At 37.4% G+C, this 26,825-nt stretch overlaps 1 protein-coding gene across 1 annotated transcript in view; it reads right to left on the bottom strand.

Annotated features, from left to right (window-relative positions):
- The window catches only part of RORB (RAR related orphan receptor B), a 137,055-nt gene extending 110,276 nt beyond the window's left edge, over positions 1-26,779 (bottom strand). Inside the window, exon 1 of the mRNA NM_205093.2 lies at positions 26,309-26,779. Within this exon, the coding sequence (NP_990424.1) occupies positions 26,309-26,315 (7 nt within the window). The 5' untranslated portion in view covers positions 26,316-26,779. The remainder of the gene's footprint in view (positions 1-26,308) is intronic.
- Between the last annotated feature and the right edge of the window lie 46 nt (positions 26,780-26,825).

Raw genomic sequence — 26,825 nt, 5'->3', positions numbered from 1 at the left:
ATTTAATATTGTAATATTTACTTTGGAAAATGGGCATGTTTTGAATTTTCAAGTAGTTCTTTTTACATGGATATTATAACTTCTCATCCTAGTGTTACATATGAAAATCCTTGAACATTAGGGCAAGAATATAATCTTTGTTATGAATGTTTAATATGCATTGCACATGGTCTACACATACAGTAAAGTTTCTATTCTATACTAGATTTCTGAATTCATTGAGAATACTTTTGAAGAATAAAATACAATGTACAACCAGATCCAGAGAAAACCAAATTGCTCCTGTTTGTTTGTCAAAACAAGTCCAGCTACTGATTACATTACATACTATAGGATAAGAATAATGTCAGTAACCTGAAGAACAGTACTTTTCTGAAAACAGAAACAGTTGAGAAATGATAGCCATATACCCAGTGTACAAGCTTATAGCTTATAGCTCCTTCCCTTAATGAAAGGTCAGAGTCCAACGACACATTTCATGTGGAACATCTAAGTAGGAAACAATACTTAAACACACATCAGCAAGGTCATTGGAGGTTTTGTTTCTCTTTTTCATTGAGGTTCTTCTTAAAATTTGTCTGACATCAGCTACTCAGCAGCTGAGTGCAACCTAAAAGCAGATTTCAGCTGGGGGAGAAAAAAGTCAGTGTGGAGAGCTGATATCCCACTGGTAATTTCCCCCGTGTTCAGAAGATATATGAGTTCCATGTAGAACAGGAATTTTACTTACACATGGATTTGCATCAATGACTGCACATGACCAGCAAACTTCCTCTAAGATCTCTGGTGGTCCAGTATTTCATTATGTTGCTTTATTTCTCATTGAGTTCTCATTCCTCCTCTACGCTGCCTTTGGGGATCCACAAGACTGTCACTGACTCAAGTCCTTTATCCCACCCAGCCAAGACCAGCAGTAGACACAGATTGTAAATGCCACTCTCCATGGAATCTTAGGCAGTTGGTTCAGTGTAAATGAAAATTCTCCAGTCACATAAATAAGCTAAGTAACAGAAACATTTTTGCACAGGCTTTGAACCTAGCTTCTCATTACAGATAAGTACGGTGGGGATTTGGGGTAACGGGGTCAGAAATGGATGCAAGCAGTGGACTCCTTCGCTTTTTCATTTGCCCCCATGTGTTATAAAATAAAAAGTATGTATTTATTAATTCATAACTGCCACATTTCCAGTTATATGAACTGCAATGCCTGGAGTAAAGTTCAGTAAGTGTCTCAAAAGAGCTGTTCTTTCATTCAAAGGGAAGTCAAACAATATTTGTTCAATTTTTAATGATAACCTCATTCATATAATAAAGTTACCAGAAAAATGCTCTCAGGAATATGCCAGTGTCAGAAATGAATTCAAAACTGGCAATAACAACACACAAACACATTTTTGCAAAAGAAGTTTTTCATGTTTCTGAGGGGCTAGCAGGGTAGTAGTATATGTTTTTCTTTTTTTAAATAAGTAAGGCCTTAATGTAATGGGAATGTATGTCTAATTCAAATACATGCAGTTGACATAGATATAGTTGTGGAAACAGAATTTTCTGAGCTGGAGGGGACCTTTAATGGTCATCTAGTCCAAATCCTCTGCAATGAGCAGTGACAGGTACAGCTAGGTCAGGCTGCTCAGAGCACTATCCAGCCTGGACTTAAATATGTCCAACGACAGGTCTTCCAACACCTCTCTGGGTAACCTGTTACAGTGCCTCACCACTCTCACAGTGAAGAATTTCTCCTCATTTAAGGATTATATACAGTATTTCAAAATAAAATAAAATAAAATAAAATTAAAATTAAAAATAAAAAAATAAAAATTATAAAATAAATATAAATAATTAATAAAATAAAATAATAAAATAAAATAAAAATTAAAAAAAGTTATGCATGTCTTAGGATTCTCCTTAATTTACAAAAATAAGTATCTTGATTATTTAGTACTCGTGAAGTTTATATTTACAATTGTAAAGTTAGTCAACTATTTGGACACAAGTAAACTCTGATAGAATCTAAAATCCCAGAGCAGGACTTTGAAGATTATATTTTGAGCTTTCTAACAAATTTTGTAATTTATGAAAAGTCAATGATGAATTATCTCTAGTATTCCAGATACTGAAGGAAATTAAAATTCCAGCTTTCTTATGGTATGAAGAAAAGCATCAGCTGAAAAGTTAAGAGATTTGCTTGCAAAAAAAGCAAGTTCAGTCAAGTTTTAGTCAATTAATACTATAACCTACTGGTATTTCCACATTCTGGACAGAACAACAAAATCACTGCAAATGAACCTCTGATAAAATGGCAAAGAATATAAACATCAGCTTCTAGCCTCAAGTTATATAAATCAATTTCCTTACATCAAATATCAAGAGGTATGGTAGGAAACATAAAAGAGGCCCACTTAATTTTATTGATCTTGTCTCTTTATTTATTTGAGGTGGTAACATTCACCACAATGAAGATTTTTCTCTGTCAAGGCAAATACTTTAAAGTCACTGAAATTATGAGAATAACTTAAATACATACAAATACCTAAGAAAAGCTATGACATACCATAGATAGACTGAATGTCCCTGTAATGGAATGCTGTATTTTTTGCTTTACAATATTAATGCAATTATATACACTAAGTTTGATATAAAAATAAGCTTAAAAAGTCAACATTACCTGGTTAAAATCCAAATATTTTACCACCTTCCATACACGTTTCTCTTTTAAAGTACTAATGGCCTGCAATAAGTCTTTCCCAGAGCCTTATCAAAGGCAGAAAGACCAAATGTGACAAAAATACAGGGAAATACTCCAACATGAAACCCTTCTACATCTTGAGTCAAATATTTATAGGTATAGTTCTCAGAAACGGTCAGACAGTTTATTTAAGGCTATACGATAACAGTAAGTAAAGACAATGATACAGATGATTTTATTGAGGTTTTGTTGTTGTTGTTGTTGTCATTGTGTTTTATTTTTATTTTTAATTTTTTTTTTCTCAAAAATCTTCCAACAGCTTTCTCACCTGGAGAATTCTGATTGCCACCATGCTAATTTCAGCATAGTGCTTTTATCCTCTCTCTTTGTTTCCTCTTCTGTTTGTAATCAGTATTAATTTTCATTAGTTTGTAATATTGAGTAGGGTGGCTGCATCCAATTTCAGCCATTGAATGCCCTAAAATTGCTATTTAGAACTAAAAAAAAAAAAAAAAAAAAAAAAAAAAGTGCTCTGCCTCGGATATTAACAACATACAGAGCCTACAAGAATTTAGTTGATATCCAAATGTCCCAGGAGTGTAGCAATTGTTAACCCAGTAGGACACAGTAACTGCGACACTGCAGAAATAAAGTTTCCTAAAGCTGAAATATAACAGGGAAGACAGTTTGAGAAAGCTGACTCTGGTGCCTCATCTGAACATACTGTCCTCCACCTCCAGTTTTGCAATAGAATTTTGGAGAAGAGTTAATGATTCAAATAGATGCGTGAGCTGTAATACAGGAAAAGACTTGCATTTTATAGCTTGACCCCAGTTACCTGACCACTTCAGAATTATTAGTCATTAGCTGTCATAATATGCCAGGAACTGATTGGAAAAGTAAGCATTATTTGACCCAATAATATTAAATAATATATGACAAAAAATATCACAGAGGACCATGTACACTGAAAACTATTGGGAATTCAACTTTTTGTAGTGAAGAAAAGAAGTAGAAAGAGGTAGCTTTATGGTGGCTTACTTAGTGAAGTTTATTTAGGAATGTAAGTGAATGAAAGAGACTAAACTGATGTCAAAATGGCAATGTAAAATTTAGAAATAAAAGCAAGGGTGAAGAGGCAGTAGAAGGACAGATAAACTACCAGAACCGGGTAGCAGATTTATGTTTTGTGTATTTGGAGGTAGTATAATGGCGATTGAACAGAAACCTATCATTATCCAAATGTTTCATGTTACTAGAGATACCATGATGTTCTTATTTCATGAAATGACATTAGAATTTTGGGTATTTTGTACATCTGTGATCCAGTTGGGCAGTTTGTATTTTCATTTCTTTTTCTTTGACCCTGTTTTGATTTGTTTAGGCAGACCTCTTCAAGAGGTCTTTCTGTTGAAAGTTAACAAAACGCACAGCCACACTAGGCATGTGGTATATGAAATTCCTTCTGATTTGATTAGTAGATGTTTCTAGCATACAGAAAGTCTGTTAAAAACATATGTGCAAAGAGAGACAATTAGGACACAGTTTACAACAGGTCCATCATAAAAACACTTCTGGGATAAAAGAAAATAAAATAGTGTTAAGTGCTGCTAACCTATAGAAAAGACCAAAGGAAACGATACAAGGTTAACAGGACATGTGTCACTAAAGGGTTATACAGAGCAAGGTTCTTAGTATATTGTTAGGAGCAAGTTGTTGAGGAAAGAGAAATTAGTGTATAGTTATTAGTTTCAGGTGCACTGACAAGGAGAGCTCTGCATAGGAGGAAAAATGCTGTAGACCTCCTTGCAGGTGTGAGGGCAACTCAAAATACAGGGCCAGATTTATGTACATTACCTCAATGCTATGATTGCTGCATATAATCTAAGCAACAGTAGTTAAGTCATGAAAAGCAACTTTGCTCTTGATCAGCCTCTGAGTAATAGTATAGAAGTGATTAATATGGGCTGCGTTCTGCGTGCCAAAGATGCCTAATATGAAAGAAGTTTCACTGGCAGAGCAAAAGAGGCTTGATTCAAGTTTACTTCAAACATCAAGGAAATACAACATCAGAATCAGCTTGAAAAATTCAGATAACGTAGAAAATAAGGACCTCAAATATTAAGGCTTGCTAAGACAATATGGTAATACGGTATAAGCAAAAGACTTTTAGAGACATATTAAGGACAAAAGCAGAGAAAATGTAAAAAATATGCACGTACTAATTCTACACTGAACTATACTTTACTGCATCATTGCTACATGCATTAAAAAAAAAAAAAAAGGAAAGTAAGTGAATACTTAAAAAAAAAAACAGGCTTTATTTTTTAATGAAATGGATTTTTTTGTCGCTGTTAAAAAACACCCTCAGCTATCTGTGTTGAAGTCAGCTACACCAGCTCAAATGATCACTGCTTCTTTGGAGATCCTGTCTTTGTCTTACAAATAGTGAGTGGAAAAAGATTGAGTGATTTTACTTCTCCAGCCAGGAGGATCAAGTTTGGCTTGTACAAAAGAATAAATTATTCAATTGGATATTTAATAGCTTAGGAGAACTCCAAGCAACCCCCACACTGAATTTCTGACAAATATTCTTATTGTGCAGGTGGGATGAAGTTGACAGACAGACAAATACCCTGCGTTGAAAATCATCCTTAGATTCAGTAATTCTTACTCTATTCTATCCCCAGTGGAACCAAGGGGACTGTTTGAAGAACAATCTGCTACTCAGGGTGGTCCATAAATTTATGTGCATTAACATGAATGGCAATTATATTCAACAATATCCTGATGCTATGGTAGAACAATAAATGAGATACTGCTGCTCTGCCAGCCAAACCGCCACCCACAGGTGTACCTGCTGCTGGTACCCGAGTGTCACTCAGAGGATGGCACTGTCCAGTGCTAAGACTGTTGCTGGCCCATGCTGCTTATCTTACCACCTTTAAAAAGTCTGACTTTGTGAACTCCTGATCAGTGTGGACACATAGTCAATATATAACTGGTATATAATCAGTTTATAATTTTACTTGATTACAAAGCATGGAAAAAACATTCCTAAAGAAACAGACCATCCTTATACATCTACATTCTTCAGGACTTCAATAATCCTTCAGAATCCTTGTTTACTATTTGGCAACAGATACTGTTAATTCAGAAGGCAGCAACATCATTCCATTAAAAGTGAATGATGACTTCTTACTTTGACAGTGATCTCCTATTGTGCTTCCAATTATGATCTTTAAAGACATTGACACAGTTCATCCATTCATGCAAATTACAACCTAGAGTAAATTATCACAGCTTTAGCATTTTCAACAAAATGGTGATGATTAATACAAGTTGAAAATCAAAGCAGTTGCTTTTATTGTTTAGTAGTACAGTAACTAAGGTCTACATATGCAGAGATATAAAGACATCATAAAGACATCTATATATGCAGAGGTATAAAGATGAGATGAGGAATGGTGAATATTCTCAGTCTTCCCTCACGATGTTGAATTTTGGACATTCTTCAGAAACAGGGGCAAGTAAGGGGAATTTCCTGATCAATGGAAAATGAGAGTGAGCATGTTCCCTTTAGCACTGTCAACAGTTCATTTGGGGAAGCAGTTTCTGCTCTAATTTCTGACTAAATAGCTATTTTTTTTTTCGCTTTCAAATTCAGAAGAAAGATCTGAGGTCATAGTAGAAGTTTTGACAGTCAGTTCTGCTCTATAGGTCTAATGAATAATGCTTTCACTGTTTCTGAACCAGTAAGTCTGAAGAAATACTGTGAGGAGCATCTCTTCTTATTACAAATTGCCAGCAGCAATGTAGGGTTCATCTCTGAGCTGGAATATGACCACAGTTACAGATCTGTGCTTGTTTAGCTTGGAGGAGAGAAGGCTCTGGGGAGACCTTATTGTGGCCTTCCAGAACTTAAACGGAGCATATAAACAGGAGAGGGAACGACTGTTTATGAGGGTGGATAGTGATAGGACAATGGGGAATAGTTTTAAACTGAGACAGGGGAGCTTTAGGTTAGATATTAGGAGGAAGTTTTTCACAGAGGGTGGTGACACACTGGAACAGGTTGCCCAAGGAGGTTGTGGATGCCCCATCTATGGATGCATTCAAGGCCAGGTTGGATGTGGTTCTGGGCAGCCTGGTCTAGTGGTTGGTGACCCTGCACATGGCAGGGAGGTTGAAACTGGATGATCTTTGAGGTCTTTTTCAACCCAGACCATTCTATGATTCTATTATGCTATGAAATACTCCTAAGTGGGTCCTCACAATTAAAAACAAACAAACAAACAACAACAACAACAGAAACAAAACAAAAAACCCCTTTCATCATCTCCCTCTCCATTTGTTTTTTTTTCTTTTTTTGTACAACTTGCTCTGCTAAATATATCCTTATGTGCTCATGGACTTGATCCTCAAAAGAATACAGACAGAGAAGCACCCTTCACATTATAAAAGAGTACGGATGTGATATACAAACAAGGGAAAAAGAAAATAAGATCTTTTAATTCCTGAAGAACTTTAATGTTAAAATCAAATCATCTTATGAAGATTAAGTGTTTTGAAGATAAGGAGTAGTTTTGAAAGTCACGGTTTCTGAGCTAAACACCTATCACAGGTATTAAATTGCATTTATAATGATTTGGTGTGTGATGATCTAAGTTTTTATAGCATCAGAAAAATGCTAGGGTAATTTCACCAACACAAAATTATCTTCAAAATCAGTGAAGACATTACAGAGAAGTCAATAATTTCTATTATATAATATGTTTAACTTTCATGGATACACCATGAGCTGTAATCATCTTATGAAAGAGATAATAAATTGCCCAGAAGAAGTATAAATAATTCTGCAGGCACACACTCATCAGGGAAAGTATCAAGAAGAGACAACTTCATTTTATTAGAAAGCTGAAATTGCATCCATAATCTCTGGAGATTCAATGGCTTAGAGGAGGTCACTTAACCCTTAAAAATTATGACCAAGTAAAATTTTTGATTTTTAGTTGTTAGTACTATCAATTCAAGCTCAATGGAAGGATGTAACATTTGGACATTAAACAATAAAAAATAACTGAAAACAACAAAGAATGTAGAAAAGTCAGATGAAGGGAAAACATTAGTGGAAAAATACTGGTAAAAATAGATGAAAGACAGAACATATGTAAAGATATATAAAATACTAGCAATAGAAACATATGTTATTTCGACCTTTTCCAGTTTGAATAACTGTCACAGAAACATCATGAGATGGTAGTTCTTACCAGAGTAAACTTAACTTGAATTGAATTTGAAATCATGAAAAACATTCAGGGAATTGTTCTTACTGATAGCGAAGACTTCCAGCATATAATAGAATACAGTGTTTGCCAGTGTGGTTCCCTTTTGTATGAATCCTAATTTTACTGTTTTAACTTGAGAAATGCTTGACTGATCTCCTGCTCACATGTAAACAAGACTGAAAACCAATGCTACCAGCTATAAAAAGGTCAGTGCTAGACTAGCACCTGTATCTGCTAGTACAGTTCTGACACACAGCACTTCTACTATTCTCTAGTTGCCTCTAGTTTGTCAGAACATGTCTGTCAACCACAGGATATTTTCCTGTGACTATTCTTCCACAACCCATTCAGTTTGTAGACTTAAGAAATATAACATACCAGTGTGATACAAAAAATAATATTTCTACACTATCCTGTGAGACAAAAGCTCCTTAGTGTCCATGCTATCTTTACTTTGGGGTATACCTGAAAGCCTCTTTTGTTCAGCTTACCTGAGACTCAAGGAGCAACCTTGGGAATGCTTAGTGGAGATATAGTGATCCCCAGAGGCACGTTCATCTCTTTCTTTTCTTTTAAAAGAAAGAAAGAAAAAGCAGACAAAAGATTAAGGAGAAGTAATATTTTGTATAGCTTTCTTGAGGAGAAGGGGAGTTGTACTTGTTCTTTATCTACTGTCCGAATCAGGAGAAAAAAGAACCTAGTCTTTATCAATAATAAACTTTGTTAGTTCTTGCTGAGCATTAAGTGCATCATATAGTATCCTGGAATTTCTGTCTCTTGAATCAATGTCCTGCAGAGAAGCCTCTTCAATTTTTCATTCTCTTCTATATGAATATGTTAACAAATATTTCAGCTTCCTGCCTACATTCCTCTGTGCAAAGTCCCTTTTGCGCTACTAAACTATACTGACCTCCAGTAGGTGCTGTGAAGCCTGCATGGAACGTTCAAGGAAATGATGGAGGACCCCCAGGAGATGAATGTGGCACCAGACGCAACATGGAAGATACACTATGAAGTAGATCATAGGACACTGTATGGAGCGCTTGTTTTATGTATGATGGCATTAGGATTTTGCCAGAGATGATCTGAGAACTCATGAATTAAGTATCCAGCTTCAGTGTTCCCTAGAGAACTCTCTGAAAACTGGAAATACTGGAAGAGTGGAATAGATTCAGGAATTACTTAGGGGGGCTTGAACAATTGGACACAGTCCAAGAATCTGAAAATGGAAACATGCACCTCTTTCTTTCTAAAGCATAGGAATGTGTTACGTATTAGAACAGAACTTGGTGAAAAAGTCTCTGGACACCTTAATAACAAAACAAAACTCCTAATAAAAACTATTCTCTGAAGTAACACTTTGACAAATGAAACTACAGATTTGCATGCCTGGAGCAGATATCAGAATAAAACTTGCAATACAATTCTTTGGGTTGCTGTGGAAAACTTTGTAGTATGTACTGATCTCTATATTTTCTTAGTGCTTCTTTAAGCAGTGTTTTTCCACGTAAAGCCTAAAGAGCAGATCAGTCCTCTTTATTATGAGAAATTGGTTGAAAATGCAGCAACTGTGAAACTCAGATTTAGTATAATCCTGAGCAGCAAGTTCTGCACCACGTTTGGTGTATGTTAATAAAATGTTGAGAGATAAAACAAGAAAAATACTTTAAAACAAGAAATAAATAGTTAAAAAACTCAATGGGCAAAAATGACATACCAGCATTTTGTTGAGGAAAAACAGCCATATGACTATAAAAAGGTTCTTCAATCTGTGCTCTAAGCAGGGCTAAAAGAAATTAATAAAGGCTGGTACCTCAAGTTCTGTTTTTTTCTGCTTCCATTTTTCCAACAACAGCTCAACACACCAAGACACAATCCTCAAAAAGTTTCCTATTTTGAGACTTTTTTCTGAGTTCCTGCATCCTCAACACCCCAAAAAACCCCCACCTCAACCCAAAGTGTTTTTACAAATGTAAGGTACTGTGTTCATTTCGAAAATTCTTGTTTAATATCAAATCTTTTTGATGAAAATATAATATTTTCAAAACAAACTTTTCTGAAAATTTCTCCTATGCTTTCTTGTTCAGCAAAGAGTACCTTTGCACAGACTCATTCTGAGGAATGCCTGATTACATTTTAGATAAAATGGAGGTTTTCTGTTGGTTCATGTTCAGTTGCTTTTCTCCTCAACACTCCATGAAGAGGATAAAATCTATTTGGAAAACAAAGGAAATAAATATAACCGTAGGCTCTAATTTCCTGTTCAGATTGATTTATACACTACAAAACAGAAACACAGTGTATTTAGTTTTTTAAATATTTTTGCTCATACTGAATTCAGTATAGAAAACTTAACTGAAAGTTATCAAAAATTTGTGCAGAACGGTTCTTGATGGCTTTCCTTTCACTACCAATCTGACCAGCTAAAGAAATCAGTTACATTTCTAGACCTTTAATTGAAATCTACTGCCAAAGAAAATGATACAATTCTATCGATAGGTGTAAACTTAGCTGCTTAGCAACAAGAGCAACAAGTTTCAGCTAACTAATATGACATAAACTAGTGAGTGCCTCTGTGGGCATGAGTTTATGGAAGTAGGATATTTACTAGTGAGTGCTCTTCAGAGAAGAAACAGGAAGCCAGTCAAAATTAGTTGATAAATAAAGTATAAATATGACTTGTCTAAAAGTATGCACTTTTAAGTGTATGCATTTGAGCTGACTCAAATTGGCTTTTCATATGTGTTGACAAGCTTATTTTTTATTTATCAAATACTCTTTGAAGGAAATGTTCAAGTAAAGCATGAACCTGTTGGGAGACATGGATCAGCCAAAAAAAAAAAAAAAAAAGTACCAATAAAACCTAAAGTTAAATCAACTAATGGGTGTTTCACTTCATTTCATTTCATTTATCTCATTTTAGCCTAAAACATATTTTCACAGCTGTTCATAACTCTGTATGTCAAAGCAACATGTGTCGATAATGGAAACATACATTACTCCTAAAAAATTTCTCTAACATCTTAATTTGTTTCACTTTGTACAAAGTGATACTCAAGAGGCACATCTGTAGCGTGGCAAAACAGGGCTTTGATGTCAAGACTCCACAGAAACGGTTCCTACTGTCTAATATTCAGGGAGTTATGTGAGCACATGACACTACTCCATTCCTGATGAAAAGATACCCTTGTAAAGTATGGGGGAAAATATATCCAAATTCATCATGGTGGCTCCAAATTCATGGGAATAAAGACGACCTTTACAAAATTACATGCTAGAAGAAAGCAAAGCCATTCAGAACTCTCAAAGGAAGTAAACTAATTCAAATGAAGAAATAACAAATGTCATACGTTAGGTTTTGAGACTCTGAGAATGTTTTTATGATATTCTCCAAATAAGATCCAATATATACTTCAAGCAGCATGACTCAATCAAAAGATGCATTTTGAAAAGCAAATTTAAATTAATTTTTGGTGCATTTCTGCTTGACTTAATGTTTTTCTAGCTGTTATTTAAAAGTAACAAAACTCTGCTGCCCTAGAACACACATTTGTACCATTCCTTCATTATCAATGCTGAATAATGAAATAATGTTTATCCCTAAAGTTCAGCTCTCCTCTAGCAGAAAAACTAAGTCAGCATTTTCTAAGAGAACTTCTTTTAAAGGATTTACAGAAGCAACATAAGTATCAATATTCACAACGCAAACTCATATCTTTGTTCTGGTCTCTCTTGTTCACTCTGTCTCCTTTTGAATTTTCTATAAAAGCTAAATTAGGTCTCAGAGGCACTGTACCACTAAACAAAGATCTCTTCTAGTCCATTGTAATGGAAGTAAATGTACTCAGGAGGGAGATGTACCTAAAGGAGAGACTAAAGTGGCTCCATCTTCCAGTTCTCTCATCTCCAACACGAATATTTTCACCCCCTCCCTTCATGAAGTCCCTCACACTCATGCATTTGTCTTTCCTCCCTAGGGCCTTCTCATTCTCAGACGTGTAGACAGTTAAATTTACTCAACTGACATAAAAACTTTTTCTGGCATAATGTGCTAAGCTGCTCCAACATTTAAGTAGGTAGCTCCAAAAGTAATGCCTGTTATTTATTTCCATGGAAACTACAATGGGTACAAAAAGCACAATAACACTGTTTTACAGAAAAAAAATATCAGCTACAGAACACTATTTTTCAGTGGTCACCATCATTTGCTATGCATTTTTCTCAGCAATGAACAGAGCCTGAATGCCATGCTCATAAAAATCCACACCAGCAAAGGTGACATACTGTTGCTGTTGCCACTGCTGCAACACACCACCCATAGCCTCACTGTGCTTACATCCACTGTTTGGTCTCCATTAACGTTTAGCAAGCAATAGTGAGTGTCAATGGTGCCATTTATTTATTTATTTATGTGGAGGAATTCAGTTCCACACTTTTGCTTTATATGCACTTCCAGGTCAGATGCAATTTTGTCAGACTGTCCCACTGCTTCCATCTGTCACACAACAACAAGATGTAGTGGAATACTGGCAGAGGGGTCCAACCTCTACTATCATGACACCAGCATCCACCTCAGATACTGTGGGAAATATAGTTAAATAAGAGGTGTGACTTTCAGAGCAGTCCTCATATATGACTCCTGCTACAGATTTTTCGATATATATATTCAAAATATTTAACTATTTTTCAGTATCAGGACGGCTATTTTCAGAGTATAGATGCACGGTCCAATCTGCAGACTTATTATGACAACAAGACAGTTCTGCTCTCCTTGTGATTTCCAGTCTACTGTAGCTAATAATAAAATTCTAACATTTACTTAACTTTAATATCACAGGATTAAAAGGTATAGACACAATTATACTAATGTTTTTTAATTGGAGAACACAGATTTAAAGGATCGCCACTTTGATTGGACATTGAGAAAACACTGAGAAAGCTGCCATACATCTAAAAACGATTCCTTTGAACTAACTTTATTGCTGACAGAAAAATACAGAATCATGTTTCAGAACAACTGATTTAATCCTAGGCTCCCTGCAATGCTTATGCACAACTGTATTTTTCAGCTCAATTTTCTACCATTGAAACCTTAAAAGTCTGGAAAATGTCTGAATAGGTTTAAATATTTTTGATGGAAATGCCCGAGTAACTAGAAAATAAACTGTGATTGCTTATGAGAAGTCCATACACAGAGAGTCTCATGGCTGTATATTAGATTGCAAGGTTTATTGTAACACATGGGATTCTCTTTATGTGATACAAAATTCTAATGCTTCTTTCATTCCTGCTGTGTTCTCTTTCTGTGTCTGGCAAATTCTTTAGGGTTCTGATAAAAATTTTTGAAGTTTATAAAAGCAAACTAAAACTCTAACCACAAGAAACAACTAGAACAACTTTTTGTATTTGCTACATATAATACTATGTTAACATACTGTACTTCAGAAACAAATATCTTCTCTTATTAAGTGAAATGATTTAGAATTAATGACAGATACAGAGCCTATAAACAGATTACAGATGTAGGTTCAACACCAGGTCGGTTAGTGACAGAACAAAATAAAAATGCCACGGCACTTGGTGGCCTGCTTGAAGTAAGCTGGTGGTCTCAATACAGGCCTCAATGGACTTTGTTCATAAAACAGGAAAACAAAACCCACCACATAGCGTTAATTGGCACCCCTGTGGACACTGTCAGTAGCAAGGCCAAGGTTATAACGGCCACAGGAAAAGGGTCTTTCAAGGTCAGTGTCAAGGCACAATAGTGAAATGACATGGGAGAGAGACTGCCTCAGTGCCATGGCCAGTTTGGCTCCTGGGATCTCATCTGCACCTAACAAGATCAACCTGACAAAGACTTTTGTTACATCAGTAACCTTACCCATATAGCTATTCAAATGACAAAATAACCATTCTAGAACAGTTTTAAATCTTTGCAACTTATAGAAGAGATATCAGCCTGGAAACCTTTGCTAGTGAAGAATACATTACATATGAGAGCATAGATAGCACTCCCTGTATAAGAAAAATCCTTGCCAAAGTTCCAATTTAACTGATTTGGCAAAATTCCAATGCACTTAATAGTAAAAAGTAGTTATTTACTTTACAAAATAAAGATTCTGACTGTCTCCACAACAGAAAGGGAGCTATTACCTTCAAATAGGTAGGAAGAGTCATGTAGGGAAGAAAACAAATGACAACACAAAATGACACACTATATTGGCTGTCTAGTACACTGAGTTGACAAATATCACTACAAAATCCATTCATTCATAAACATAATGATAGGCAGCTCTGGTATGGACAGGTACAAGCTTGTCTTCAACCTGTCTTTCTAAGCAGCACAGTATGGAAGGATCTTCTTCCTGTTCTGTCCTTTTTACCCATTCAATGGCCATTTTCTGTTTAGTTGGCCAATAAAATACTATTTGTGATAGAAGCAGCTCCTGAAGTGAAGAAGCATCAACACTACAAGAATGTGAGACATACTAAAGCAATAAATAACTCAGTGGAGTAGAGGATTAATATAGATACTGCACATATAATGTAAAAACCTAAAAATGCAACTTCAATGAAAATCAAAACCCATAATCATACATTTAAATGTCTCTTAGAGCAAACAATATTTGAAAATGGTACATTATTTTCTCCTCACTGTAGACTATAAAAATACATAGATATTTAAAGTAAATAAATGTATGCTTATATGGGAATACATCTGGTGAAAACTGATGTTTTTTAAATTCACAAAATGGTAAAATAATATTTATTTTATATATAAGAATATACTTAAATTTATTCTCTAATTCTTCAACATTCTTTTTATTAAGGAGTTTTCAAACCATCTTATGCATAAGCATATCAAAATGTCACACATTCCCTCATAAAATATGAAATCAATGTATATACAAGTTAAAAACATAAAACTCTTCCACTTTTCTTCCTAGAATAAAGTAAGTAAAAAGTTAATGATGGTTTAGTAGTCCATACAATAACATAATTGCTGACCTTTAGACAGTGGTCAGTATTTTCACAGAAATAACCTCATTACTTAAAAGAAAATTAATTCCTAAAGAATTTATATTATTCTTAATAGTAAAATAGAAGCATTTCCTTTGATACATTATGAAAAATTGCAATATGCGTTTAATAGCATTTCCTCTTTTGAAATGATTTCATCCTGTTGTTCATTTCTGCCTAAAAGATAATGTAGGTTAACACTGGGTCAAAATCTGATGCATTCCCAAACATTTCAATAACAGCATAAAGACTTTTCTCTGAGACATATAACCTCCTTTAGCTCAGCTGATCCTGAGAATGGATGAAATAGATGTTAACGGATGACAGCTTGGCTCTCTGCCTGTTTTATGCTTAGGACTTACAGAAAACTACGAGGGAGGTGGGAAAGTAGAGAATTCATGTAAATGAAACTCCTACGCTACCAGAGTAGTTTTCCGAAAATTCAGATTTCCTTTTCATTTTGGTTAATATATAGAGTATTCTGTGATAATTTCCTTCTGTAATGAACTCTGCAGGGTTGCTATAGAAGGGAAAGAAAATCAGGGGCAGATACTTAAAAGCCACCCTGGTCTTGGGAAAATGGAGAGCAGCATTCTTTGTTTCTCCTTATGGAGAAAGGATGTAAAGGAATTGTTTCTATTTAAATATAATTTAAAACTGTTTTGATGTTATTAGGCAGGACATAATTTCTTCAGCATTATGTGTTTACATTGTCTCAAAAAGCCTATTATATGAAGTAGATGTAGTGGAATATTTTCTCAAAACAAACAAACAAACAAACAAACAAAAACCTCCAAAAAACACACAAAATCCAAACCCAACAAAGATACAGGCAAATTCTTCTACCATGCAAGAGAAAGAGTAGGTGCTGGCAACTGGGCAGTACACAAGGAAGTAGAGATTCATCTCTCAAGCACCTCTTCTATCTCCAAGGCTACAGGCACAAAAATGTAATAGAGGTACATGACGGAGATGTACCAAAGCCAAGTTTTAACAGGTTCTTTCTTTCTTTCCTACAGCATATCCCAAACAAAAATAAACCTTTGCTTGGTGGGGGAGGGGAGGGGGGGGAAGGAAGTGTGAAAGGGGCAAAATATTCTGTACTACATTGATATGTATCATGGTCTAATGAACTAATCAACAAAATCTACATTTTCCAACACATGAATGAAACTTAGTGTCAAGCAGCTTTCTGTGTGTACTGCTCTTTAACTACCACAGATGAAAAAACAGAGTAAGAACGAGAGACAGAACAATATATAAAAGCTAGGAAAAGGAAAAAAGAAAAAAAGCACAAAACCAACAAACCAACACGTTTGCTTTGATCCAGTTTTAAAAGATCAGGTTTAGATGTATTTTGTAAATGACATTTTAATTTTGCAAATGACTAACTTGGCTGAAATACAGTGAACACCAAGCTCTTACAGACAGCTTACATAACTGTGTATGTGATGTTCCAACTTCTAACACTTTTGAGTAGCACAGCTCTGGATATACATAGTGAAATGAATGCGAGCGGATTTCTAATGTTAGCATTTAGTTGAATGCCAAATAGATTGAAGTCCTATTACAAGAAATATAAATGCAACACAAAGGAATTGGTACATGGAATAGATTCATATTGCGTATTCCATTTTTTCTTATTTCACTCTTTCTTTCTATTAGTCCCACTTCTCTGTTTAATTCTAAAAGTATGCCCACTGTAGCTAACTCAGCCTCCAAAAAGTAGAAATTGAAGAGACCAGTACTTTGAAGTACAGGACTGTTCTCGCTGTCCCTAGATCCCCACAGAACAAGCCAAGTCAAACCAACCCCCTCCTTATCCTTCCTTTTTGTATACTTTTACTTTACATTTCAAAATTTTTCTTCCAGGTCACTATCCTTCTTTTGAAACAGCATAATTTAGAAGCTTTTTTTTTTTTCTCTTTTTTCTTCTCATCTTGTCTTGCACTTGTTTAAATTCCCTCTTGAAATCATATATTTTTCTCCTTCAGTTTTACAATGTAACCGAGATAGCATTTCTCCACCGTATTCTGCTGAAGCTGGAAAATGACATGCTGAAAATGAGTGCTGTGAAGGACAGAACACTAGAGATTGTAGCAATTGCTGATTTAGAACAGATCTTGGTTCAGACGTTCATTAAAAAAAAAAAAGCATTTGATTTTTCACAAAATTAAATATTGAAATTTTGGTGAGCTCAAATCAAACAACTAACAGAGAAAGGGACTTCTGCATAGAGTCATGAAATAAGATGGTGTAAGTTCTCTTCCATCTTATCCTCTGAACTCAAGGTGATATTATTGTTTAGCTCCATCATCTAAATCATTAGACTGTAAATAACCAATAAATTGTATTAGACCGTTAGGTTTAGAGCAAAATGTTTGAGCTAAGTCTATAGGGAATTCTGTTTCAAAATTAAAGGTACAGCTTGGATCAACTACAGCTCAACTACAGCTCAACAGAGAGATTGCACTCTTCTGATGTGTATAGACACCATAAAGTGTATTTCCTTCAAACACACATACGAACAATTTCTTAAGAAATTTTTGTGTGATAATTGCTGCTTTTCAAAATTTTTCAGTAGATATTCCACACAAAGTCTAACAGAAGATTTTTTTATTAATTATGAATTAAGTTATGGATAGCAGCTTCCAGTTACTTTTGAAATTTCATCTTTGATATTGTAACAGCTGCAGAAACACTGATAAAGACTTCATTTTCAATCCACAACAATAAAGAACTTAATTTCATAAATATATAGTAGTGCAGAGTGATGTTAACATTCTTTAAGCTATTGAACAATTCACGGCTTGAATTATTTTGAATGGGAGTTAATGAACAATTCTTGATATTTATTGACACCGTTTTAATCTTCCTGCTTAATCATTTGACAGATTAACAGAACCAGAATTTTCCAAAATCAGCTATGCTTAGGAAGCATATATTAACAATCACAACTCCCCAATAAAGTGCATTCCAACAAAATAAATGAAATCTGTTCTGTATGTAGCTGTGATACTATCTTACAATTCTAGGTGCAGTTTTAGGTTACCTAGAATACACAGACATTTGAATGAGAAGATTAACAAAAATGTTGCTGTTTTTGATTTTTTCAACATATAGTAAAATTAATTTCAAATGCAAATTTCCCACAATTATGGTTGATACATGTAGTAAAGATTACTAGGATTAGAAGAGCAGCTAAGCTGATCTTTCTTGTAACAAATTTCTATATGTACTGATATCAAATGAATGGACTGCGTCATTAGAGGGGAAGGGAAGATGAGTTTGCTGTCAGACTGCTAAAAACATGCTCTTGCAAATTTTTTTTACAAATACATTAAAGTATAATAATGAAAGCTTGAGTATAAATACCTAAACAAACTTAAATAAGCTCTGCTTGATCATCATTGGAACCTCCTCCAAAATAAAAGTTTCTTCTCTTCACAAAGGTTTGATGACTGAATGGTGCTGTGCCTTATTAATACACTTCTCTATTGCCATTGCTTCTCTATGCCACTAGACTGTGCTACATTTGTTCATTTCTGTGTTTCCACCCTATATGAATATCTGGACTCAATTTCTGTGCATGGTCTCTCCTTTCTTTCAGTTAATTCCAGTTATATACTGACCCTAGATCTTCGTATAAATATTGAGCAGAATCCCCCAAACAACATGTTGAAGTAAGCAATGCATTTTAGTAGCCACTTTGCTGCTTCATTCTTCTTCCAGACAGACAAATATGAAAAGAAACAATAAAGCACCTGTTTCACTTCTCAGTTGGGATCTGAAATGAAACATTTGCTTTCATTTTTTCCATCTCGCTTTTAGAAGTAAAATCAGTGCTGTGCTGTTGAAGCACAAAAGTGATAAAGGAAAGAGCTGCTAGCAGTGTGGCAAAAAGCAGTTTTCCAAAGGACACCTCTGGCAGCCTCTTAAATTAAGAAGTTTACAGGAAGCAGTTTATTACCTAGTAAAACAGTGTATTTGCCAAGAAGGAAGGAGAAGACAACACAGACAAATTTCTTTAAGAAATACTTTCACCAAACACTGCTGGTTTTTTTTGTTTGTTTGTTTTGTTTTTTGTTTGTTGTTTTTTCTTTCACATTCAGTTCATCAGAAAATGATCTGTTCCATACTTTTCACTCAGGTAGCTAACAGGAACATGCTACTGACTCTAGGCCAGAGTCTGTAGTTTCCAGTCATTCTTTAATGCGTAACATACGCTAAATATCTACCTTCCCCTTAACTACCCAACTGGATAAAGCCTACTGCAATTTACCTCCTATTGTAATAACAATAGTAATTTAAGAGTTATGTATTTATAAACAGCCTTGGCTTCACTTCTTATGCTTTAAATTTATTTTAGAACAATAATTTCATCTGAGACCAAAACTATTCTGCTCCAAAACATAGCATGCTACCCTCTTGACAGCTCATTATTTTGACAGAATATTGAACTGTAATTTAACAACTTCTTTGTCTTTTTTGATCTAATTTTTATTCCCCTACCTGAACATCTATGCTGAAAAAAAAACCTCATAGTACATATTATTTGTAAAAAGAAGTAAAAACAGTCTAAAGGATTGCTTTAAAGGGTGTAAAAATTAAATGCAATGAGAAAGTGTGTCTAGTTTGGAAGTGTTATCTTGAAAAATAAAGTCACTCTTGGATTAACAAAGTAGAGACAAAAATCTTGAGGAGTAATTTTGGTGTGAAGATTTTCTTGTTTTGTTCAGGAAAACATCCGAGTGATCTTGTAAAACCAAGCAGAATGAATTAACTGGAATACTATCTCTTCTATAAGGAGAAAATGCATTAAAGACTGACTTCGTAATAATCATAAAAACTAATCTTATACCATCACGCTTTTTTTAGACATGCTAAAATGTTTGTTATCTCATACAGCATATTCATGCCTAACTATATTATGAATGTATGTATTCTCCTACATAAAGTCTTTTTTGTTTTTTTAAGCCAACAGCAGTGCTGCATTCAGAATAAACACAGCAATTAAAGTGATTTATTGACAATTGGTTAGAAAACAATATTTTCAAATAGTTTTTTACACCTCAGCATTAGTTTAGAGGACAAGTAGCATATTTACTGACAACTCTTTTCAGCAAATAGAGATTTCCAGCCGAGCCAACAGCAATATAGCAATATCTGAGTACCAAGGAGATCAAGGCAGTTAAGAGCAGAAGTTCATTCTATGGAAACTCCAGGGAAAAAATTACTAAACCTTTCTAATGATTTTTATTTTTTATTTTTTATTTTATTTTATTTTATTTTACAAGTACAAAACAATGGGTTTCAAAGGGACACAGAACAAACAGCCTCAAATTTAGCTTGCCCTATTTATGTGACTGGGTCCCATCAAATCTAACTGAACTACTTGCATAAACAAGGCCCATGATAGCAGAAAAAACTCCTTCAAAATGTGTTTGTCTGTCAAGCAATGACGATTACTTCATGTTTACTCTTTAATGAGTATGTGGGTTTTAGTTTTAAACGTATATGATTAAATTCCAGATAAACATATGATTTTTGTACAAAAATGTACTGCATTTTTGTGCAGTAGTAAAGATGTTGATCTTCCTTAAAAATTCTATAGATGCATTGTAATTGCCAATTCATCAAAATAATTCATCATTAACATCATAATAACCACATTTATGTCAAACTGAATTAGCTTATATACTTGTATCAGAGGCAGAAACAGCTGTCATTCTGTTTGCATAAATTTCCAGCAAAATGTGTCTGGCAAAGTTAAGCATGAGTATTTCTTTAAAAATTATAGCTCCGGCATACACAGAGACAGCAAAAATACAGAGGGCTGTACTTCCCATCCATACAAGACCACTCAAATGAGTGAGCATTCCTCAGTTAAATGATAATCAGGCCATGATCATAGCTGTGTTTATTCTCAATACCAAGTATAAACAGAGCTTTGAATATACTTCTGAAAGGAATATTAGAAACAAACAGGAAAATGGCACAATCCAAAAATGCACCTTCTGTCTGCCACCCTCAGTGACACTGCGTGATGGCTTATTCTCAAAGCTGCGCTACAGACTTTGCCCAGACTGCAAACAGAATCTGAAGGGAAAACAACACTGAACTTTATAAACATGAAGCACAAGGAACAACATTTTGACATCTATAGTTTGTCTATGAAAGTCATTATGGAAAGCCCCAACTGTGCTAAATGCTCAAAGCTGTTAAAATTACTCTTTAAAGAAACTGATTTTAAATTCAAATGTATCAGGTTCTATAAAATTTATACTCTGGTTGAAGTTAATTTAACAGGTTTATTACTAAGCTCAACATTAAGAGATTTAGGATGTAAAGTGTAAAAAAACACAAAATACCAATGCAGTATTGTTATCTCCTGATTCTGTATAGCACTTGAGTACTTCAATAGATTTTCATTTTTATTTTTTAATCTACATACAGTTATTTATATAACTATGCTATTTAGACTGATTGTGGTAATAAATGCCGTTATAACACCTGTGGCTTCCCTCATTAAGAGCCCAGTAGATAGGGTCGTGGGTTGAAAGGGCAGCATATGGGCTACGAAAGGGCTAGTTAACATAACCCATTATAATGGTGCGCTGGTAAAGCTCATTCCTATTCATCTGACGATTAGTTCAATCAATATTTACTCCTGTGTGCTTCTTTTGTCTTCAGCTACAAAGCACGCATTCTTCAATTTCATAGCACAGACCTTGTTTGTGAATTTGTCACATTATTTGAGAGAAAGGAAAACAACTTCCTGGATAGCTTGGGAATCACTCACCACTTTGATTTAGTTTTCCTGTGTCAGACAACCAGCGTCCATACCACTGTGGATCCTAGTTCCTCAAACTGCTTAATAATACACAGTGCTGTTGAAGTTACACTTCATCCACACATTTCTTAATACACGTATTGCAGTATCCATTATAACACCCTACAGGCATTCCACTAGATATTGCATTTTAATCACAAAATTCTGACATCCGATTCACTCAAAACACACCTATTTTTTGTTTCTGATATATTTTTCCCTTTATTGCTGTATCTTAAATCACAAAAGACCAATTAACTAATCTCTTAATGTAACCATGACTTCATTGTTAAAGGGGTAAATTATACCAAGTTATTGTTGATCGCTGCATTTATTCGTAAAAGGCCAATAGTGCATGTCAGACATTTTCCGTATCACAAAAGAGAAGTTATTTCCAGCTAATGCATGCCATATCTTTATAGTTTTAAAATTTATCACCACATTCCAGGTCCCTGGATTTCTACTAATCAAAACTCAATTTTTGCATTAGAAAATATTTTTTTTCTAATTTTTTTTATGAAGTAAAAATTCCTAAGATAATGAAACAGATAGATGGTTGTAAATAAAGAAGCTTCAATAGGCTCTCCTTCTCCCCACCCAAACACTACAATGATACAACAGTGAAATATAAACAAAAAAATATAAATGCACAACACCCTTTTGGATCATAAATGTAGTGTAATTCAACATCAAGTATTACAGAAGTATAAATAGACCGTCATGCTTCAGACTTATTTATTCCAAAGAGATCTGTGCCTTTATATGAAAAATACACGTTTGTATTTCCTACCATGTAATGCAGTAGCAGCTTATAACTGACTTGTTATTTTCTAAGCATTTACTGACACTTATTAAAAATTGACCTGCAAAGGCCTAACACCGGAAACTTCATTTCCATCACATTTCAGGGAGTCTCAATGAAGTCAAAGAACATTATTCAGGTAAGTACCAGTCGGGTGCACCATGCTGTGATGACAAATAGGTTTTGGTGTTGGGGGGTAGGGTACAAAGTCTGTCAAAAATCAGCATTACTTCCATTTTACCACGTTTGTTTTAAATAGTCAGCACATCTTTCTCAGTTCTTCACTGGTATTTTTTTTTTTTTTTTTTTAGGATAATAGTGCTAAGTGTTCCAAATTCAGTTGGATTTCTTATTCCTGGAATAACTTCTGAAATAGATTTCATTTGTGTTAATGATTATATCAAGATTTCCTGCACTCCTCTATTAAATTAAGGAGAATTTGCATATATCTCAGTTATCCAGACTATCAGTACATGTTACTTAATAACCTCTCTCAGCAGTACCGCAAATAGGTTTTGTTCGATTCATGCTTTCCTAGTTGCTTATAATTATCCCAAGGATGGTAGGAAAACAGAATAACTCTATAACATTATGTAATCTGTATCATTGCTCAGTCCAAACACCAACATGAGCAAGCTACACAGAAAAACTTCTCGAAACACCTTTGTTTCAGGGTCTTGAGTACCACTTTAAAATATAAAACACTTTTGCCAGATTCTGAAATGAAAGCTTGAATACTTCTTCAATAAAAGGGCTACTCTTTGCAACTGCCTTATGTCATCTTCACAGATCAAATAATTGTGATCACATACTGTTTTTATGCACATACAAGTAACAAGTGCCGAGACTAGGCAATTTGACATAATTATTAGCAACTTGTTAACTACATGTTTGTATCTCAGCTGCATTATGTAAATTGTTCACTAACATAACAGCTTTAACTTCACAAATGAGTTTAACAAAAATTAGACTAAAAATATACTTTTTTTTTTATGGTAGGCAGTAAGTTTATTTCAGAGCACTGAATAGCTGCCTTTTACTAAAAAGATGTTTTTCATGATTTTTCTACAGTCTTTACACCCTCATAAGATTTTGAGGGGGGTGTGGGAAGGATGGGAAGGCCATTGTGATTGTTGCTCTTTTTTATCTACATCCTATGTTTTATAGAAAGAAAGACATCAACTTCCTACCTCCATTCCTTGGTCAGAGGGAGAGATATGGACCTGCTCCGACTACAACAGCACCAACAGATTGAGTGCTCAACCTCCTGCACTAGACCATTCTTTAGATGTAAATCAGCATGGCTATGCTTCCTCAAAAGAACTTAAGCCAGAGTTAGCAGAGAGAGTCATCATTCTGAAAAAGGCATGACCATGAATGCAGTGTCGGTGTTAGCAGTGCTACCAGGGAATGGGATGGCGGCAGCCCCTGCCCAGTGACTGGGGTGCAGCAGACAGTAGGTAGCACAAGGTGGGTCTTTTTGGGTAGCTCTTTGGCCTCCACCTCTGATATGGAACAGGTAGTGTCTGCACACCCCCAGCTTCTCGGACTGGGAGCATCAGCCTGGCCAGGAAAGCCTCAGAGAAAATCTCACACGTACAAGAGGGCTTCTTCCTCCAAACCCAACAGCCAGTCTAACAGCTAGCTAAACTCATTAAACCCTTAGCATGGAAGTTTATAGCTGTCAAAAAAAGCGTTAACTCACAGAAGCTCAGAATCTATTAATTGTGATATTTATTTCATTTATTAGGCAAGCCACAAATGCGATGGACAGATATTCTATTAACATACAGTGTTCTCATCCATTTGATGGGGGGTAAAACACTGTTCTCATCTTGATGCAAGAAGTGCTGAAGTAGACAGTGCAAGACGTGACCAAAGAGGTGTTTTACAACAGCGACTTCTGCACAGGGCTGAAAGTTGACTGCTTGCTCTCTCTGCCCTCCACCCCAACACCTTTTTCTGTCCCCACCCGTGAATTCCCAAGCGTAAGCAAAACGCACACGCAAGCGCGCACCCTTCGAGCTACAGCATCGCCCTTCTGCACGGACCGCTGCGGACAGCACAGCACAGCCCTGCGGGGAGGTGCCTCCAGGGGTGCCGCGGTCCCACTCCCCGCATCTTGCAGAAGAAAGCGTCAGAGAAGCGAGGCCACCGCTCGGCTCGCAGCACTGTGGGGAGGAGGCCGAGGCAGCACGGGAAGCGGGGCTGCTCCCGGGGAGAACTGATGAGCACGCTTCGAAAGTAACCCTCGACCCACGGGCTGGGTATGCTCGCACTGGAGACGCTTCATTTAAAAAGAAAAGAACAAAAACAAAAACGAAAACAAACAAACCCTGCGATGGGGGGCCCAGTATACCGATTTGAGAGTTTTGCCCTCTTAGTTTCCTGGTGCGCTTATGAAAGAAATACTGTTTAGCAAGTACTTGCTAGATACTCTAAAGTGCACGCCCTGTTTTCTTAGAAAAGAGGGGGGAAAGAGCATTTTTGTTTCCCTGAGCTAACGTCAAAGTTACAGTTTCTATAAAGGAAAAAATCAAACACACGCGTGGTTGTGAGCTCTGCCAGCGCACGCAGCTGAAGGAGCGGACAACCCGTACGAGGAAATCCTAGCTAGAACTTGTTCCCAGCGTCTTCGCCCCATTCATTACACAGACCGGAGATCCGGGAAACGTGCACGCTACGGGGCTGTCATTCGCGAGTGCGTTTCGCTCCTCGTGAGCTGTCCTCATCCGGCCCCATACGCCGAAGAAGACCACTTTGCGCCCCATTACCGCCCGTGGGGCGAGACGAGAGAGTGGACAGAAAGAGGGGGGTGGAGGAGGTGCGCAACTCCCGCGGGTACGCGGGGCTGTTCACCCTACCTCTGCTCGTTTGATTCATGAAAAAGGGCCGCGAAGAGCCTGTCCCTGAGACAAGCGGGAACAACATGCCCCTACGAAAAGGCCGGAGTGGGAGTCCCATCACGCAGCGCCACCCCCGACCCCAGCACGCAGCCCCCCCGACCCCAGCGTCCCTTCCGCACGAGCTCCCCGTGCCTGGATGACCCCAGATGTGAGGATGCTTCGCGCTGCCCCGTGCAGAGGACGAGGATCTGGGTGCCCTCCGGGAGGGACGAAACGGGGCTGCGCGGGAGGCTCTCTGTCGGGGAACCACGGAGAAGAGCTCCGGGAGCGGTGAGGAGGTCCCGGGAGGCACTTCCTCCCCGTCCCATCAGCAGTCCCCGAGGAAGCACCGCATGGGGAGCCGCGCTAAGCCACGAAAAGTCCGGAGAACAACTTTTTGGAAGGGGAGGGGGAACAGCTCCCCTTGCGAGCAGCGAACCGGGACCACGGGGCAGGAGGACCCAGCGGTATGGGCTCCGCAGACGGAGAACGCGCCCTCCGGCATCACGGGGATGGTTTGGGCAGGGGTGGGGGCTCCGAGGCACAGACATCGCCCATCACTTCCCTTCCTCCCTCCCCTCCGCGGCCCAGGGCGGCGCCGCGCTTCTCCTCGCGCGGTGCCCACGGAGAGCACTTGGAGCTGACCCCTCGGCTGCGAGCAGCGCGCCCCCCGCAGCCTCGCCGATGGGGGTGCGCGACCCACCAACTTTCTGCCCCGGGCCTCCGCTCGCACGAAGCCTCCTCCCCGGCCCCTTCCCCAGCGCAGACCCGCTCCCCCTCCGCCGGCCCGCTTACCTCGCATGGTGTTGGCGACTCCCCGCTCCGCGCAGTCATGAAGCTGGGAGCCCGGGAACCGCACCACGAAAATCCCGTCTCAGCACCGGCGGAGGCGGCAGCCGCCGCGGCTCTGCTCTGTCGGGAAAACCATCCCTCCCAGGCGGCTCCGCGGGGCGCGGCTCCGCGGGCTGCCCGCCGCCGGGCGCGCTTCTCGCCCGCCCGCCCTCCGAGGAGCTCTGCGGGGGTCGGCTGGGCCGCGGCTGGCTGGCGACAGGCAGGGGAGGGGGAAGGAACTGAGTTACGTTAAAAATAAAGGAAAACACACAAACACACACAGACAGGAAAAAGAGGAGGAAGAAAAGCGAGGAGGGCTGCAGGGCTGGCGGAGCATGTGCGCTTTCACATGACACCCGCGCCCCTCAGCAGCTCCCCGGTGCGGATTTCCACCGCGCAGCGACAGGGACTGAACGCAGAGCGGGAGAAAGACCCAGGGAGGACGCGGCCGGGCGGCTTATAGCGGGGGGCGGGCGGCGCC

This window comes from Gallus gallus, chromosome Z (assembly GCF_016699485.2).
Source record: "Gallus gallus isolate bGalGal1 chromosome Z, bGalGal1.mat.broiler.GRCg7b, whole genome shotgun sequence".
Taxonomy (NCBI): Eukaryota; Metazoa; Chordata; class Aves; order Galliformes; family Phasianidae; genus Gallus; species Gallus gallus.
This window is presented reverse-complemented; position numbering and strand designations above follow the sequence as displayed.